General features: G+C 49.5%; 1 protein-coding gene across 5 annotated transcripts in view; it reads right to left on the bottom strand.

Moving 5' to 3' along the window:
* Nucleotides 1–8,784: 8,784 nt before the first annotated feature.
* Nucleotides 8,785–17,674, bottom strand: part of LOC140473144 (uncharacterized) — a 32,923-nt gene continuing 24,033 nt past the window's right edge. For 4 of the 5 annotated variants that reach the window (XM_072567562.1, XM_072567563.1, XM_072567564.1 and 1 more), the window contains 4 exons: nucleotides 16,937–17,100; nucleotides 15,227–15,398; nucleotides 15,090–15,155; nucleotides 8,785–10,544 (listed from right to left, as the gene is read on the bottom strand). In XM_072567562.1, coding sequence (XP_072423663.1) covers nucleotides 8,863–10,544; nucleotides 15,090–15,155; nucleotides 15,227–15,398; nucleotides 16,937–17,100 — 2,084 coding nt within the window. In that variant the 3' untranslated portion in view covers nucleotides 8,785–8,862. Of the gene's footprint in view, nucleotides 10,545–15,089; nucleotides 15,156–15,226; nucleotides 15,399–16,749; nucleotides 16,836–16,936; nucleotides 17,101–17,674 lie in introns of those variants that run through there. The other variant, XM_072567566.1, reaches the window with a different exon arrangement.

Below are 17,674 nucleotides of genomic sequence, written 5' to 3'. Positions count from 1 at the left end.
GGGGTTTGGACTAAACTACAGATTAACAACAAAACTCTCACTTTGAGAGGGAACAGGGGTTTGGTCTAAACTACAGATTAATGACAAAACTCTCACTTTGAGAGGGAACTGGGGTTTGGACTAAACTACAGATTAACAACAAAACTCCCACTTTGAGAGGGAACTGATGTTTGGTCTAAACTGTAGATTAACAACAAACTCTCACTTTGACAGGGAACTGGGGTTTGGACTAAACTACAGATTAACAACAAAACTCTCACTTTGAGAGGGAACTGGGGTTTGGACTAAACAATAGATTAACAACAAAACTCTCACTTTGAGAGGGAACTGGAGTTTGGACTAAACGAGAGATTTAACAACAAAGCTCACACTTTGAGAGGGAACTGGGGTTTGGTCTAAACTACAGATTAACAACAAAACTCTCACTTTGAGAGGGAACTGGAGTTTGGACTAAACGAGAGATTTAACAACAAAGCTCACACTTTCAGAGGGTACTGGGGTTTGGTCTAAACTACAGATTAACGACAAAACTCTCACTTTGAGAGGGAACTGGGGTTTGGGCTAAACTACAGATTAACAACAAAACTCTCACTTTGAGAGGGAACTGGGGTTTGGGCTAAACTATAGATTAACAACAAAACTCTCACTTTGAGAGGGAACTGGGGTTTGGACTAAACTACAGATTAACAACAAAACTCCCACTTTGAGAGGGAACTGGGGTTTGGACTAAACTACAGATTAACAACAAAACTCTCACTTTGACAGGGAACTGGGGTTTGGGCTAAACTACAGATTAACGACAAAACTCTCACTTTGAGAGGGAACTGGGGTTTGGACTAAACTACAGATTATCAACAAAACCCTCACTTTGGGAGGGAACTGGGGATTAGACTAAACTATAGATTAACAACAAAACTCTCACCTTGAGAGGGAACTGGGGTTTGGTCTAAACTACAGATTAACGACAAAATTCTCCCTTTGATAGGGAACAGGGGTTTGGACTAAACTACAGATTAACATCAAAACTCTCACTTTGAGAGGGAACTGGGGTTTGGTTTAACTACAGATTAACCATAAAACTCTCACTTTGAGAGGGAACTGGGGTTTGGACTAAACTACAGATTAACAACAAAACTCTCACTTTGAGAGGGAACTGGGGTTTGGTCTAAACTACGGATTAACAACAAAACTCTCACTTTGACAGGGAACTGGGGTTTGGGCTAAACGACAGATTAACAACAAAACTCTCACTTTGAGAGGGAACTGGGGTTCGGTCTAAACTACAGATTAACAACAAAACTCTCACTTTGACAGGGAACTGGGGTTTGGACTAAACTACAGATTAACGACAAAATTCTCCCTTTGATAAGGAACAGGGGTTTGGACTAAACTACAGATTAACATCAAAACTCTCACTTTGAGAGGGAACTGGGGTTTGGTCTAAACTACAGATTAACCATAAAACTCTCACTTTGAGAGGGAACTGGGGTTTGGACTAAACTACAGATTAACAACAAAACTCTCACTTTGAGAGGGAACTGGGGTTTGGTCTAAACTACAGATTAACAACAAAACTGTCACTTTGACAAGGAACTGGGGTTTGGTCTAAACTACAGATTAACGACAAAACTCTCACTTTGAGAGGGAACTGGGGTTTGGACTAAACTATAGATTAACGACAAAACTCTCACTTTGAGAGGGAACTGGGGTTTGGTCTAAACTACAGATTAACAACAAAACTCTCACTTTGAGAGGGAACTGGGGTTTGGTCTAAACTATCGATTAATGACAAAACTCTCACTTTGAGAGGGAACTGGGGTTTGGTCTAAACTACAGATTAACAACAAAACTCCCACTTTGAGAGGGAACTGAGGTTTGGTCTAAACTGTAGATTAACAACAAACTCTCACTTTGAGAGGGAACTGGAGTTTGGACTAAACGAGAGATTTAACAACAAAGCTCACACTTTGAGAGGGAACTGGGGTTTGGTCTAAACTACAGATTAACAACAAAACTCTCACTTTGAGAGGGAACTGGAGTTTGGACTAAACGAGAGATTTAACAACAAAGCTCACACTTTCAGAGGGTACTGGGGTTTGGTCTAAACTACAGATTAACGACAAAACTCTCACTTTGAGAGGGAACTGGGGTTTGGGCTAAACTACAGATTAACAACGAAACTCTCACTTTGAGAGGGAACTGGGGTTTGGGCTAAACTATAGATTAACAACAAAACTCTCACTTTGAGAGGGAACTGGGGTTTGGACTAAACTACAGATTAACAACAAAACTCCCACTTTGAGAGGGAACTGGGGTTTGGACTAAACTACAGATTAACAACAAAACTCTCACTTTGACAGGGAACTGGGGTTTGGGCTAAACTACAGATTAACGACAAAACTCTCACTTTGAGAGGGAACTGGGGTTTGGACTAAACTACAGATTATCAACAAAACCCTCACTTTGGGAGGGAACTGGGGATTAGACTAAACTATAGATTAACAACAAAACTCTCACTTTGAGAGGGAACTGGGGTTTGGTCTAAACTACAGATTAACGACAAAATTCTCCCTTTGATAGGGAACAGGGGTTTGGACTAAACTACAGATTAACATCAAAACTCTCACTTTGAGAGGGAACTGGGGTTTGGTTTAACTACAGATTAACCATAAAACTCTCACTTTGAGAGGGAACTGGGGTTTGGACTAAACTACAGATTAACAACAAAACTCTCACTTTGAGAGGGAACTGGGGTTTGGTCTAAACTACGGATTAACAACAAAACTCTCACTTTGACAGGGAACTGGGGTTTGGGCTAAACGACAGATTAACAACAAAACTCTCACTTTGAGAGGGAACTGGGGTTCGGTCTAAACTACAGATTAACAACAAAACTCTCACTTTGACAGGGAACTGGGGTTTGGACTAAACTACAGATTAACGACAAAATTCTCCCTTTGATAAGGAACAGGGGTTTGGACTAAACTACAGATTAACATCAAAACTCTCACTTTGAGAGGGAACTGGGGTTTGGTCTAAACTACAGATTAACCATAAAACTCTCACTTTGAGAGGGAACTGGGGTTTGGACTAAACTACAGATTAACAACAAAACTCTCACTTTGAGAGGGAACTGGGGTTTGGTCTAAACTACAGATTAACAACAAAACTGTCACTTTGACAAGGAACTGGGGTTTGGTCTAAACTGTAGATTAACAACAAAACTCTCACTTTGAGAGGGAACTGGGGTTTGGACTAAACAATAGATTAACAACAAAACTCTCACTTTGAGAGGGAACTGGGGTTTGGACTAAACTATAGATTAACAACAAAACTCTCACTTTGAGAGGGAACTGGGGTTTGGACTAAACAATAGATTAACAACAAAACTCTCACTTTGAGAGGAAACTGGGGTTTGGACTAAACAATAGATTAACAACAAAACTCTCACTTTGAGAGGGAACTGGGGTTTGGACTAAACAATAGATTAACAACAAAACTCTCACTTTGAGAGGGAACTGGGGTTTGGTCTAAACTACACATTAACAACAAAACTCTCACTTTGAGAGGGAACAGGGGTTTGGACTAAACTATAGATTCACAACAAAACTCTCACTTTGAGAGGGAACTGGGGTTTGGTCTAAACTATAGATTAACAACAAAACTCTCACTTTGAGAGGGAACTGGGGTTTGGACTAAACAATAGATTAACAACAAAACTCTCACTTTGAGAGGGAACTGGGGTTTGGACTAAACTATAGATTAACAACAAAACTCTCACTTTGAGAGGGAACTGGGGTTTGGACTAAACAACAGATTAACAACAAAACTCTCACTTTGAGAGGGAACTGGGGATTGGTCTAAACTACAGATTAACAACAAAACCCTCACTTTGAGAGGGAACTGGGGTTTGGACTAAACTATAGATTAACAACAAAACTCTCACTTTGAGAGGGAACTGGGGTTTGGTCTAAACTACAGATTAACAACAAAACTGTCACTTTGACAAGGAACTGGGGTTTGGTCTAAACTGTAGATTAACAACAAAACTCTCACTTTGAGAGGGAACTGGGGTTTGGACTAAACAATAGATTAACAACAAAACTCTCACTTTGAGAGGGAACTGGGGTTTGGACTAAACTATAGATTAACAACAAAACTCTCACTTTGAGAGGGAACTGGGGTTTGGACTAAACAATAGATTAACAACAAAACTCTCACTTTGAGAGGGAACTGGGGTTTGGACTAAACAATAGATTAACAACAAAACTCTCACTTTGAGAGGGAACTGGGGTTTGGACTAAACAATAGATTAACAACAAAACTCTCACTTTGAGAGGGAACTGGGGTTTGGTCTAAACTACACATTAACAACAAAACTCTCACTTTGAGAGGGAACAGGGGTTTGGACTAAACTATAGATTCACAACAAAACTCTCACTTTGAGAGGGAACTGGGGTTTGGACTAAACTACAGATTAACAACAAAACTCTCACTTTGAGAGGGAACTGGGGTTTGGACTAAACTATAGATTAACAACAAAACTCTCACTTTGAGAGGGAACTGGGGTTTGGACTAAACAATAGATTAACAACAAAACTCTCACTTTGAGAGGGAACTGGGGTTTGGACTAAACAATAGATTAACAACAAAACTCTCACTTTGAGAGGGAACTGGGGTTTGGACTAAACAATAGATTAACAACAAAACTCTCACTTTGAGAGGGAACTGGGGTTTGGTCTAAACTATACATTAACAACAAAACTCTCACTTTGAGAGGGAACAGGGGTTTGGACTAAACTATAGATTCACAACAAAACTCTCACTTTGAGAGGGAACTGGGGTTTGGACTAAACTATAGATTAACAACAAAACTCTCACTTTGAGAGGGAACTGGGGTTTGGACTAAACAATAGATTAACAACAAAACTCTCACTTTGAGAGGGAACTGGGGTTTGGACTAAACTATAGATTAACAACAAAACTCTCACTTTGAGAGGGAACTGGGGTTTGGACTAAACAACAGATTAACAACAAAACTCTCACTTTGAGAGGGAACTGGGGATTGGTCTAAACTACAGATTAACAACAAAACCCTCACTTTGAGAGGGAACTGGGGTTTGCACTAAACTATAGATTAACAACAAAACTCTCACTTTGAGAGGGAACTGGGGTTTGGACTAAACTATAGATTAACAACAAAACTCTCACTTTGAGAGGGAACTGGGGTTTGGTCTAAACTACAGATTAACAACAAAACTCCCACTTTGAGAGGGAACTGGGGATTGGTCTAAACTACAGATTAACAACAAAACTCTCACTTTGAGAGGGAACTGGTGTTTGGACTAAACAACAGATTAACAACAAAACTCCTACTTTGAGAGGGAACTGGGGATTGGTCTAAACTACAGATTAACAACAAAACTCTCACTTTGAGAGGGAACTGGGGTTTGGACTAAACTATAGATTCACAACAAAACTCTCACTTTGAGAGGGAACTGGGGTTTGGACTAAACTATAGATTAACAACAAAACTCTCACTTTGAGAGGGAACTGGGGTTTGGACTAAACTATAGATTAACAACAAAACTCTCACTTTGAGAGGGAACTGGGGTTTGGACTAAACAACAGATTAACAACAAAACTCTCACTTTGAGAGGGAACTGGGGTTTGGACTAAACTATAGATTAACAACAAAACTCTCACTTTGAGAGGGAACTGGGGTTTGGACTAAACAACAGATTAACAACAAAACTCTCACTTTGAGAGGGAACTGGGGTTTGGACTAAACTATAGATTAACAACAAAACTCTCACTTTGAGAGGGAACTGGGGTTTGGTCTAAACTACAGATTAACAACAAAACTCCTACTTTGAGAGGGAACTGGTGTTTGGACTAAACTATAGATTCACAACAAAACTCTCACTTTGAGAGGGAACTGGGGTTTGGTCTAAACTACAGATTAACGACAAAACTCTCACTTTGAGAGGGAACTGGGGTTTGGTCTAAACTATCGATTAACAACAAAACTCTCACTTTGAGAGGGAACTGGGGTTTGGACTAAACTATAGATTAACAACAAAACTCTCACTTTGAGAGGGAACTGGGGTTTGGACTAAACTACAGATTAACAACAAAACTCTCACTTTGAGAGGGAACAGGGGTTTGGTCTAAACTACAGATTAATGACAAAACTCTCACTTTGAGAGGGAACTGGGGTTTGGTCTAAACTGTAGATTAACAACAAACTCTCACTTTGACAGGGAACTGGGGTTTGGACTAAACTACAGATTAACAACAAAACTCTCACTTTGAGAGGGAACTGGGGTTTGGACTAAACAATAGATTAACAACAAAACTCTCACTTTGAGAGGGAACTGGAGTTTGGACTAAACGAGAGATTTAACAACAAAGCTCACACTTTGAGAGGGAACTGGGGTTTGGTCTAAACTACAGATTAACAACAAAACTCTCACTTTGAGAGGGAACTGGAGTTTGGACTAAACGAGAGATTTAACAACAAAGCTCACACTTTCAGAGGGTACTGGGGTTTGGTCTAAACTACAGATTAACGACAAAACTCTCACTTTGAGAGGGAACTGGGGTTTGGGCTAAACTACAGATTAACAACGAAACTCTCACTTTGAGAGGGAACTGGGGTTTGGGCTAAACTATAGATTAACAACAAAACTCTCACTTTGAGAGGGAACTGGGGTTTGGACTAAACTACAGATTAACAACAAAACTCCCACTTTGAGAGGGAACTGGGGTTTGGACTAAACTACAGATTAACAACAAAACTCTCACTTTGACAGGGAACTGGGGTTTGGGCTAAACTACAGATTAACGACAAAACTCTCACTTTGAGAGGGAACTGGGGTTTGGACTAAACTACAGATTATCAACAAAACCCTCACTTTGGGAGGGAACTGGGGATTAGACTAAACTATAGATTAACAACAAAACTCTCACTTTGAGAGGGAACTGGTGTTTGGTCTAAACTACAGATTAACGACAAAATTCTCCCTTTGATAGGGAACAGGGGTTTGGACTAAACTACAGATTAACATCAAAACTCTCACTTTGAGAGGGAACTGGGGTTTGGTTTAACTACAGATTAACCATAAAACTCTCACTTTGAGAGGGAACTGGGGTTTGGACTAAACTACAGATTAACAACAAAACTCTCACTTTGAGAGGGAACTGGGGTTTGGTCTAAACTACGGATTAACAACAAAACTCTCACTTTGACAGGGAACTGGGGTTTGGGCTAAACGACAGATTAACAACAAAACTCTCACTTTGAGAGGGAACTGGGGTTCGGTCTAAACTACAGATTAACAACAAAACTCTCACTTTGACAGGGAACTGGGGTTTGGACTAAACTACAGATTAACGACAAAATTCTCCCTTTGATAAGGAACAGGGGTTTGGACTAAACTACAGATTAACATCAAAACTCTCACTTTGAGAGGGAACTGGGGTTTGGTCTAAACTACAGATTAACCATAAAACTCTCACTTTGAGAGGGAACTGGGGTTTGGACTAAACTACAGATTAACAACAAAACTCTCACTTTGAGAGGGAACTGGGGTTTGGTCTAAACTACAGATTAACAACAAAACTGTCACTTTGACAAGGAACTGGGGTTTGGTCTAAACTACAGATTAACGACAAAACTCTCACTTTGAGAGGGAACTGGGGTTTGGACTAAACTATAGATTAACGACAAAACTCTCACTTTGAGAGGGAACTGGGGTTTGGTCTAAACTACAGATTAACAACAAAACTCTCACTTTGAGAGGGAACTGGGGTTTGGTCTAAACTGTACATTAACAACAAAACTCTCACTTTGAGAGGGAACTGGGGTTTGGTCTAAACTGTAGATTAACAACAAAACTCTCACTTTGAGAGGGAACTGGGGTTTGGTCTAAACTACAGATTAACAACAAAACTCTCACTTTGAGAGGGAACTGGAGTTTGGACTAAACTACAGATTAACAACAAAACTCTGACTTTGAGAGGGAACTGTGGTTTGGACTAAACTACAAATTAACAACAAAACTCTGACTTTGAGAGTGAACTGGGGTTTGGTCTAAACTACAGATTAACGACAAAACTCTCACTTTGAGAGGGAACTGGGGTTTGGTCTAAACTACAGATTAACGACAAAACTCTCACTTTGAGAGGGAACTGGGGTTTGGACTAAACTACACATTAACAACAAAACTCTGACTTTGAGAGTGAACTGGGGTTTGGTCTAAACCACAGATTAATGACAAAACTCTCACTTTGAGAGGGAACTGGAGTTTGGACTAAACTACAGATTAACAACAAAACTCTGACTTTGAGAGGGAACTGTGGTTTGGACTAAACTACAAATTAACAACAAAACTCTGACTTTGAGAGTGAACTGGGGTTTGGTCTAAACTACAGATTAACGACAAAACTCTCACTTTGAGAGGGAACTGGGGTTTGGTCTAAACTGTAGATTAACAACAAAACTCCAACTTTGAGAGGGAACTGGGGTTTGGGCTAAACCTCTTGCTGTTCCCCTGAACGTCTGAATTAATACAGAGGGGGTTGTGTGGGGTTCCTATTGTGAACCGCGCTCAGACACACTGAATGTCTCATTGAGCCTTCCCAGTTTATCACCTCCGCCCGCTGTGTTTGAGTTGGAATCTGGGGTGGGTGGGCCTGATCCCGGGCGGGATTAGGGACCGAGGAGGACGGAGGTCAACCCGAACGCGAGTTCCCTCTCCCCACCAGCCGGGTTACCTGATGCGTTTGCAGTTCAGGAAGGCCGGCAGGAGGTGCCGAATGCCCTCGGCCTGCATGTAGCAGTTGTCGAAGCTGAAGGTGTCAATGGACTCGCAGTGCCTGAAGACGTAGGCCAGGGCCGCGCAGTCTGGAGGTTCGAGCCGGATGCCGGCCTGGGGCTTCTCGCTGCCCAGGGGCAGCCGGGAGATGGAGCGGGCCAGCAGCCGGGCCAGCCGCTGGTTCCGAGCCTCGTGGAGGTAGTGCGCCACGTTGAGGAGTCGGCGCTGGCTCACCTCCCTCTTCTCGCCCTCGCTCTGGACCAGGCCTTCCAGCCAGAGGATGGCGTCGCAGACGGCGCGGTGCGGGAGCGGGGGCAGCAGTCCCTCCAGGACCCGGGAGGAGGAGCGGGAGGACAGGCCCAGCAGGAAGCGCAGGTAACCCTGGTAACGGCCGTCGTCGCTGCTGTGGGCCGCGTGGAGCAGCTCCAGCAGGCTGCGCCCGTCTTCCGCCAGGTACTGGGCCAGCGCCGCCAGGAACTCCTGCAGCGGAGGCTGTGGGAAGGCGTAGGCCTGGCCCGCCCTCTGCACCAGGCCCTGGCCTAGCGACGAGGCCTCCAGGCCGTGCCGCCGGAAATCCTCCTCGCGGAATCGGAGCCTCCTCTGGGCCAGCCCCTCCAGGGCCAGGTCGCCCAGGCGGGTGACCAGGCCCGGGAGCCCTCCTGGGTCCTGCTGCTCCTCCCTCAGCGCCCCCCGCAGGTAGGCGGCCAAGAGCTGGGTGGCGGTGCGGGGCAAGGGGCCTTCCGCCGGGTCCAGGGAGCCGCGGCAGACCAGCCAGCAGTAGGCCGGCTCGCGGCACAGGCCCCTGAGGTAGTCGCTCTGGCCCTGGGCCCTCTCCAGGGCGGTGGAGGGCGGCTCGCCTGGGCCGGGGGCCAGGCCTGCAGCGTAGGCCCGGCGCGAGGCCTCGCCCAGGCCCAGGGCCTCCACCCAGAGCTGCACCCCCGTCCGCTGGAAAGGCCGCAGGGCCTGGTGGCGCCCGCATATCAGCAGGGTGCAGCCCGCCAGCAGCCGGCCCTGGCACATGGCCCAGAGCAGGGCGGGGACCGTCGCCTCGTCCTGGGGCTTGAGCCGGCTGGAGCCGGTCGCCCCCTCCGGCCAGCCCCTTAGCCCCTCCAGGCCATCGAAGACCAGCAGCAGGCTCTCGGGGGCCTGCCACAGGTAGGGCAGCAAGCGGCCCAGGTGGGGGTAGGCCCGGGTGACCAGGGACTGCAGGCTGCACGGCTCCTCCGTCCCCCGGCCTAGCTCGAAGTAGAGGGCGAAGTGGAACTGCGGGTAGAAGGCCTGGGGCCCGGTCTCGGCCTGTGAGGCGGCCCACTGTGCCAGGAGCCGGCGCAAGGCCACGGTCTTGCCCATCCCCGGCCCCCCCCCCCAGCACCGTCAGGCCGTCGCACAGGCACTCGGTGAAGCTGGTGCCGAAGAGATCGTGGGTGGGGTCCATGGGCTCCATCGGCCGCTTGGCAAACCGCCCCCAGGTCCTGCGCTCCTCCTCCACCTCCTCCTGGTCATCGCCATCGGTCAGCGAGCTCCAGGCCAGCTGCTCGTGGGCCGCGGCTGACTCTGCCAGCGTGGAAATGATGGTCACCAGCTCAGGGTAACCCTCACGGCCCTGGGCACCCAGGCTCACTCCTCGTCCTCCTCTGATCTTGGTCTCTGCCACTCGATGAGCTTCCATCCTCTCCAGCTCTGCCAGCAGCTTCTCCTTGTGTTCGAGCTGGGCTGCCTTAATCACTGCTCCCCCACCCCCCCCCCCCCCCACACACACCACCACCCCAGGGGTGGGGAGACAGGGGGAGAGAGAGAGACACACACACACACACACACAGGGACAGGGACAGGGACACACACACACAGGGACAGGGACACACACACACACACACAGGGACAGGGACACACACACACACAGGGACACACACACAGGGACACACAGGGACAGGGACACAAACACACAGGGACAGGGACAGGGACACACAGGGACAGGGACACACACAGGGACAGGGACACACACACAGGGACAGGGACACACACACGCACACAGGGACACACACACAGGGACAGGGACACAAACACACAGGGACAGGGACACACACAGGGACACACACACAGGGACAGGGACACAAACACACACACACACACACACACAGGGACAGGGACACACACACAGACACCCAGGGACAGGGACACACACACACAGGGACAAGGACACACACACGCACACAGGGACACACACACAGGGACAGGGACACAAACACACACACACACACACACACAGGGACAGGGACACACACAGGGACACACAGGGACAGGGACACAAACACACACACACACACAGGGACAGGGACACACACACAGGGACAAGGACACACACACAGACACACACACACAGACACACACACATACACGGGGACAGGGACACACACACAGGGACACAGGGACAGGGACACACACATACACACAGACACACACACATACACGGGGACAGGGACACACACACACAGGGACACACACACATACACACAGTGAGGGAGGGACACACACACACACACACACAGGGACACACACACACAGGGACACACACACACAGGGATACACAGACACACACACAGGGACAGGGATACACACAGGGAAAGTGACAGAGAGACACACACATAAGGACACAGACACGCACACACACACACAGAGACAGCGACAGAGACACACAGACAGACACACACATGCACACACTCAGGGACAGGGATAGAGAAACACACATACAGACACTCAAAGAGACAGTCACACACACACAGTGACACACACACAAACATGGACACACACACACACAAACACAGGGACACACACACACAGGGTCAGGGACACACAGACACAGGGTTAGGGACACACAGACACAGACAGGGACACATACAGACGGAGACATACACACACACGGACAGGGACAGAGAAACACACACATACACAGGGACAGACAGAAAGACACACAAACACACACACAGGCAGATAAACACACAGAGGAGGGACAAACAGAAGAGTTCAACATTAGTATCAGCACCAGCCTGAGAGAGAAGAGAGAAGAGAGAAGAGAGAAGAGAGACAGACGGGGGGGGGAGAGAGAGAGAAGGAGAGAAGGAAGGTGAGGGGGAGAGAGAGAGGGAAGGAGAGGGAAGAGAAGAGGCAGGGAAAGCAAGAGAGAATCAGTGTGTGTGAGAGAGAGGGAGAGAGTGAATGAGAGTGACAGAGAGAAAGTAAATGAAAGAGGGAGAGACGGTAAACCGGAGAGAGTGAGAGAGAAGCATAAAGAGAAAAAGAGAGAGAACCAGAGAGTATCAATGAACACAGAGAGAGAGAGAGAGAGAGGTGGGAAAGAGAGAGGGGGAGTGAAAGAGAGGGAAAGATTGACGGATGGAGAGAGAAGGTGGGAGAGAGTGGGAGAGAAAGAAAGAGAGTGAGAAGGGGGAAGAGAGAGGGGGAGGAGAGAGAGGGGGTGAGGGGGGCAGAGAGAGGGAGGGGAAGAGTGTGTGAGAGAGAGTGTGAGGGAAAGGGGGGGAGAGAGAGAGTGGGGAGAGGATGGGAGGCAGAGAGAGAGAGAGAGGGAGGGGGGAGAGAGTGGAAGGGACAGAGAGGGAGAGAGGGAGAGGGAGAGAGAGAGAGGGAGAGAGAGAGGGAGGGAGAGAGAGGGAGGGAGAGGTGGAGGGAGGGAGAGAGAGAGAGAGGTGGAGGGAGGGAGAGGGGAGAAAGAGAGAGGTGGAGGGAGGGAGAGGGGTGGAGGGAGGGAGAGAGAGAGAGGGGGAGAGCGAGAGAGGGAGAGAGAGAGAGAGGTGGAGGGAGAGAGAGAGAGAGAGAGAGGTGGAGGGAGGGAGAGGTGGAGGGAGGGAGAGAGAGGGAGAGAGAGGTGGAGGGAGGGAGAGAGAGGGAGAGAGAGGTGGAGGGAGGGAGCGGGGGAGAGAGATGGGGGGGGTGACAGAGGGGGATGGAGAGAGAGAGAGAGAGATCAGGTAACTGTAAGACATCGGGATCAGAAGGGGGTTGTGCAGGCCGTGAAATCTGTCCAGCTTTCAAAGAGATCACCTTTGACCTGATGGTCCTCATTCAGCCCCGAACCCTCGATTCCCTTATCGTCTCTCTCAGCCCCGAATATATTCCATGTCCCGGCCTCGACAGCTCTCCCCGGGAAAGAATTCCTCGGATTCACTCCCCTCGGAGAGAGAGAGAGAAGGAGGTCCTCCTCACCTCCGTCTGCAAAGGAGCGACCCCCTGACCCTGACGCTCCGCGATCCCCGGACTCTCCCACAATGCCCCTGTCAAGTTCCCTGAGGGTCTAAGTGGGGTCACCTCTCCCCTGTCCGCCCCGGGAGACAGGCCCTCCATTGACACGGCCTCACCTCTCGCATCCTCACCGCAGTCCTGCGTCTCCCACTGACTGGGCCCGACGTCCAGCCACGTGTGCTCGGCCAAGTCGTGAATGCAGATGGTGAGGAATCGTGGGCCCAGCACTGAACCCCGTGGCCCCCCCCCACCAGTTACAGGCTGCTACTTTGGAAATGCTCCTCGTACCCCAACGTTGACATCCCGCCCTCAACTCTCTGGGCTCTGACCTTATGAAGCTGCTAAACGTGTGGTGCATTATCTGAAAATCCAAATATATTACATACAAGGTGGTGGTGAAGGCAGTGTTTGGTATGCTCTCCTTTATTGGTCTTAGCAGGACTTATACACTTAATGGTAAGGTCCTAGGGAGTGTTGCTGAACAAAGAGACCTTGGAGTGCAGGTTCATAGCTCCTTGAAAGTGGAGTCGCAGGTCGATAGGATAGTGAAGGCAGTGTTTGGTATGCTTTCCTTTATTGGTCAGAGTATTGAGTACAGGAGTTGGGAGGTCATGTTGCGGCTGTACAGGACATTGGTTAGGCCGCTGTTGGAATATTGTGTGCAATTCTGGTCTCCTTCCTATCGGAAAGATGTTGTGAAACTTGAAAGGGTTCAGAAAAGATTTACAAGGATGTTGCCAGGGTTGGAGGGTCTGAGCTACGGGGAGAGGCTGAACAGGCTGGGGCTGTTTTCCCTGGAGCGTCGGAGGCTGAGGGGTGACCTTATAGAGGTTTATAAAATTATGAGGGGCATGGATAGGGTAAATAGGCAAAGTCTTTTCCCCCTGGGGTGGGGGAGTCCAGAACTAGAGGGGCATAGGTTTAGGGTGAGAGGGGAAAGAGACCTGAGGGGTAACGTTTTCACCCAGAGGGTGGTACGTGTATGGAATGAGCTGCCAGAGGATGTGGTGGAGGCTGGTACAATGACAGCATTTAAGAGGCATTTGGATGGGTATATTAATAGGAAGGGTTTGGAGGGATATGGGCCGGGTGCTGGCAGGTGGGACTAGATTGGGTTGGGATATCTGGGACAGCATGGAGGGGATGGGCCGAAGGGTCTGTTTCCCTGCTGTACAGCTTTATGACACTATGACATACTTTATGTACTGTGCAACTTTGAGAGCGAGTGTGAGAAATACAGTATGAGAGGGAGGGAGGGAGGGAGGGGGGTGGTGGGGGGAGAGAGAGAGAGAGAGATAGATAGAGAGAGAGAGAGAAAGAGGAACAGAGAATAAGAGAGGCAGTGAGAGTGGCTGAGTGAGGCAGAGAAATAAGAGAGATGGAAACAGAGTGAAACAGTGACCCAGAAAGACAGAGACAGAGATAGAGAGAGAGAGACAGAGACAGAAAGAGACAGAGAGAGAGAGAAGTGAGAGTGGCTGAGTGAGGCAGAGAAATAAGAGAGATGGAAACAGAGTGAAACAGTGACCCAGAAAGACAGAGACAGAGATAGAGAGAGAGAGACAGAGACAGAAAGAGACAGAGAGAGAGAGAGAGAGAGAGAGAGAGAAGTGAGAGTGGCTGAGTGAGGCAGAGAAAAAAGAGAGATGGAAACAGAGTGAAACAGTGACCCAGAAAGACAGAGAGAGAGAGAGAGAGAGAGAGAGTAATCAAGGCAGAGAGAGATGCAGACAGAATTGGGAAAGAGGCAGTAAGACAGGGAGTGAGACAGAGACACCAAAGTGAGACAGAAAGGCAGAGACTGTAACAAGCAGAGGCAGTGAAAGAGAGGGAGGGAGAGACAGTGGTGAACAGAAACAAGGTCACAGAGAGAAAGAGAAAGACAAAGTGTATGATCGAGACAGAGGAAAGGGGGGGTGAGTGTGACAGAGAGGGAAAAAAGGATAATGAGAAGATCAACAAGAGGAAGAAAGCAAGCAATGAGAGAGACCAAAGTGAATGTAATTCGGTCCTGACCTGTGTGATAATCAGGTAATACTTCAGAGAGATTACTCCAGGTGGCAATGAATGGGAGAGTAGACCCTGTGGAGAGATAGAGAGAGGTTGTTAGTCTGCCCTGAGGGATCTCTGCTGGTGTTATCTGCAGCGTTTACCTTGTTCCCGAATCTCCTTGAACATTGCCTGCAGCTCAGGGTGAGGATGGTCCACAGTCAGTAAGGCTGACCAGAAAGCCCGGCCGACTCGAGCTCCATTCCCCATGAATAACGAGCTGACAAACTTCATCAGCTCGCCCTTCTGCCCCGCGGCGACCAGGTCCTGAACTCTCTGTGAGGAAAGAGACAGTCAAATAACATCCCAGCTACACCACCGGCTTCTCACTACACTGACCCCCTGACCCTCGACCTCTCTACCCTGACCCACGACCTCTTTACCCTGACCCCCGACTCAGTCACCTCTCTACACTGACCCCCAAACCAGTCACCTCTCTACACTGACCCCTGACCCAGTCACCTCTCTACCCTGACCCCTGACCCAGTCACCTCTCTACCCTGACCCCCGACCCAGTCACCTCTCTACACTGACCCCCGACCCAGTCACCTCTATACATGGACCCCTGACCCAGTCACCCCTCTACACTGACCCCCGACCCAGTCACCTCTCTACCCTGACCCCCGACCCAGTCACCTCTCTACCCTGACCCCCGACCCAGTCACCTCTCTACACTGACCCCCGAACCAGTCACCTCTCTACACTGACCCGCGACCCAGTCACCTCTCTACACTGACCCCCGACCCAGTCACCTCTCTACCCTGACCCCCGACCCAGTCACCTCTCTACACTGACCCCTGACCCAGTCACCTCTCTACCCTGACCCCCGACCCAGTCACCTCTCTACACTGACCCCTGACCCAGTCACCTCTCTACATGGACCCCTGACCCAGTCACCCCTCTACACTGACCCCCGAACCAGTCACCTCTCTACCCTGACCCCAAACCAGTCACCTCTCTACCCTGACCCCCGACCCAGTCACCTCTCTACATTGACCCCTGACCCAGTCACCTCTGTATCCTGACCCCCGACCCAGTCACCTCTCTACCATGACCCCCTGACCCAGTCACCTCTCTACCATGAGCCAGTGACCTCTCTATCCTGACTCCTGACCCAGTCACCTCTCTATCCTGCCCCCTGACCCAGTCACCTCCCTATCCTGACCCCCTGACCTCACTGCCCTAGTGACCTATCATGACGCCCTGACCTGTCGGTACGGAAACCCCCCTGACCCAGTGACCTCTCCATCCTGAGCCCCATGACCTCACTAACCTGACCCCGTGACCTCACTAACCCGACCCCGTGACTTCACTAAACTGACCCTGTGACCTCACTAACCCGACCCCGTGACCTCACTAACCCGACCCCGTGACCTCACTAACCCGACCCTATGACCTCACTAACCTGACCCCGTGACTTCAATAATCCGACCCTATGACCTCACTAACCTGGCCTTCTGACCCCACTCACCCCACCCTGCGACCTCACTAACCCGACCCCCCTGACCTCTCCGACCCGACCCTGCGACCTCACTAACCCGACCCCACGACCTCTCCGACCCCACCCTGCGACCTCACTAACCCGACCCCCGTGACCTCTCCGACCCCACCCTGCGACCTCACTAACCGCGTCTCGTTAACCTGACTCCCGTAACCATTCTTTCCCACAGGGAGCAGACGTTGTCCCACTGCAGCTCCACCCTCAGTAACCCCCCACCCTCTTCCCCAGACCTCGGGGTTCCGAACAGTCACACACAGAGCAATCCGTCAGGGCCAGTCTGACTGGGGGGGGGGGTCGGCTCTTGCTCACTCACCTTGAGCTCTTCTTTAAATAGTGCTTTCCCAGTCAGCGAGGCGGTAATCTCTTCCGCAAGCTCAATCATCACGCGCTGCAGCTTCGGTGCGTAGTACTGAGTGACTCTGGAAAGCTGGGCATCATTGTACCTCGCCAGTACTTCCCAGATCGCAGAGCTAGTGTCTGAAAATACAACCACAGACATCCATAACGACAGCAAACCCATTCCAGCAAGCAGTGTCACCAAACATAGGCACAGGCAGGGATGGAGCTAGAGAGAGAGAGAGAGGGAGAGACAGAGGGTGGGGGGGGGAGGGAGAGAGAGAGGGAGGGAGAGAGAGAGACCGTGCGAGGGAGAGAGAGAGAGAGACACACACAGAGAGAGAGAGAGAGGGAGAGACAGAGAGACAGAGGGTGGGGGGGGGAGGGAGAGAGAGAGTGAGGGAGAGAGAGAGACCGTGCGAGGGAGAGAGAGAGAGAGAGAGAGAGAGGGAGAGAGGGGGGAGGGAGAGAGAGAGTGAGGGAGAGAGAGAGACCGTGCGAGGGAGAGAGAGAGAGAGACACACACAGAGAGAGAGAGAGAGGGAGAGACAGAGACAGAGGGTGGGGGGGGGAGGGAGAGAGAGAGTGAGGGAGAGAGAGAGACCGCGCGAGGGAGAGAGAGAGAGAGAGACACACAGAGAGAGAGAGAGAGGGAGAGACAGAGAGACAGAGGGTGGGGGGGGAGGGAGAGAGAGAGTGAGGGAGAGAGAGAGAC

Source organism: Chiloscyllium punctatum, unplaced genomic scaffold (genome assembly GCF_047496795.1).
Source record: "Chiloscyllium punctatum isolate Juve2018m unplaced genomic scaffold, sChiPun1.3 scaffold_532, whole genome shotgun sequence".
In the NCBI taxonomy this organism is placed as follows: domain Eukaryota; kingdom Metazoa; phylum Chordata; class Chondrichthyes; order Orectolobiformes; family Hemiscylliidae; genus Chiloscyllium; species Chiloscyllium punctatum.
Note: the sequence above shows the minus strand (reverse complement) of the source record. Positions and strands in the feature narration are given on the sequence as shown.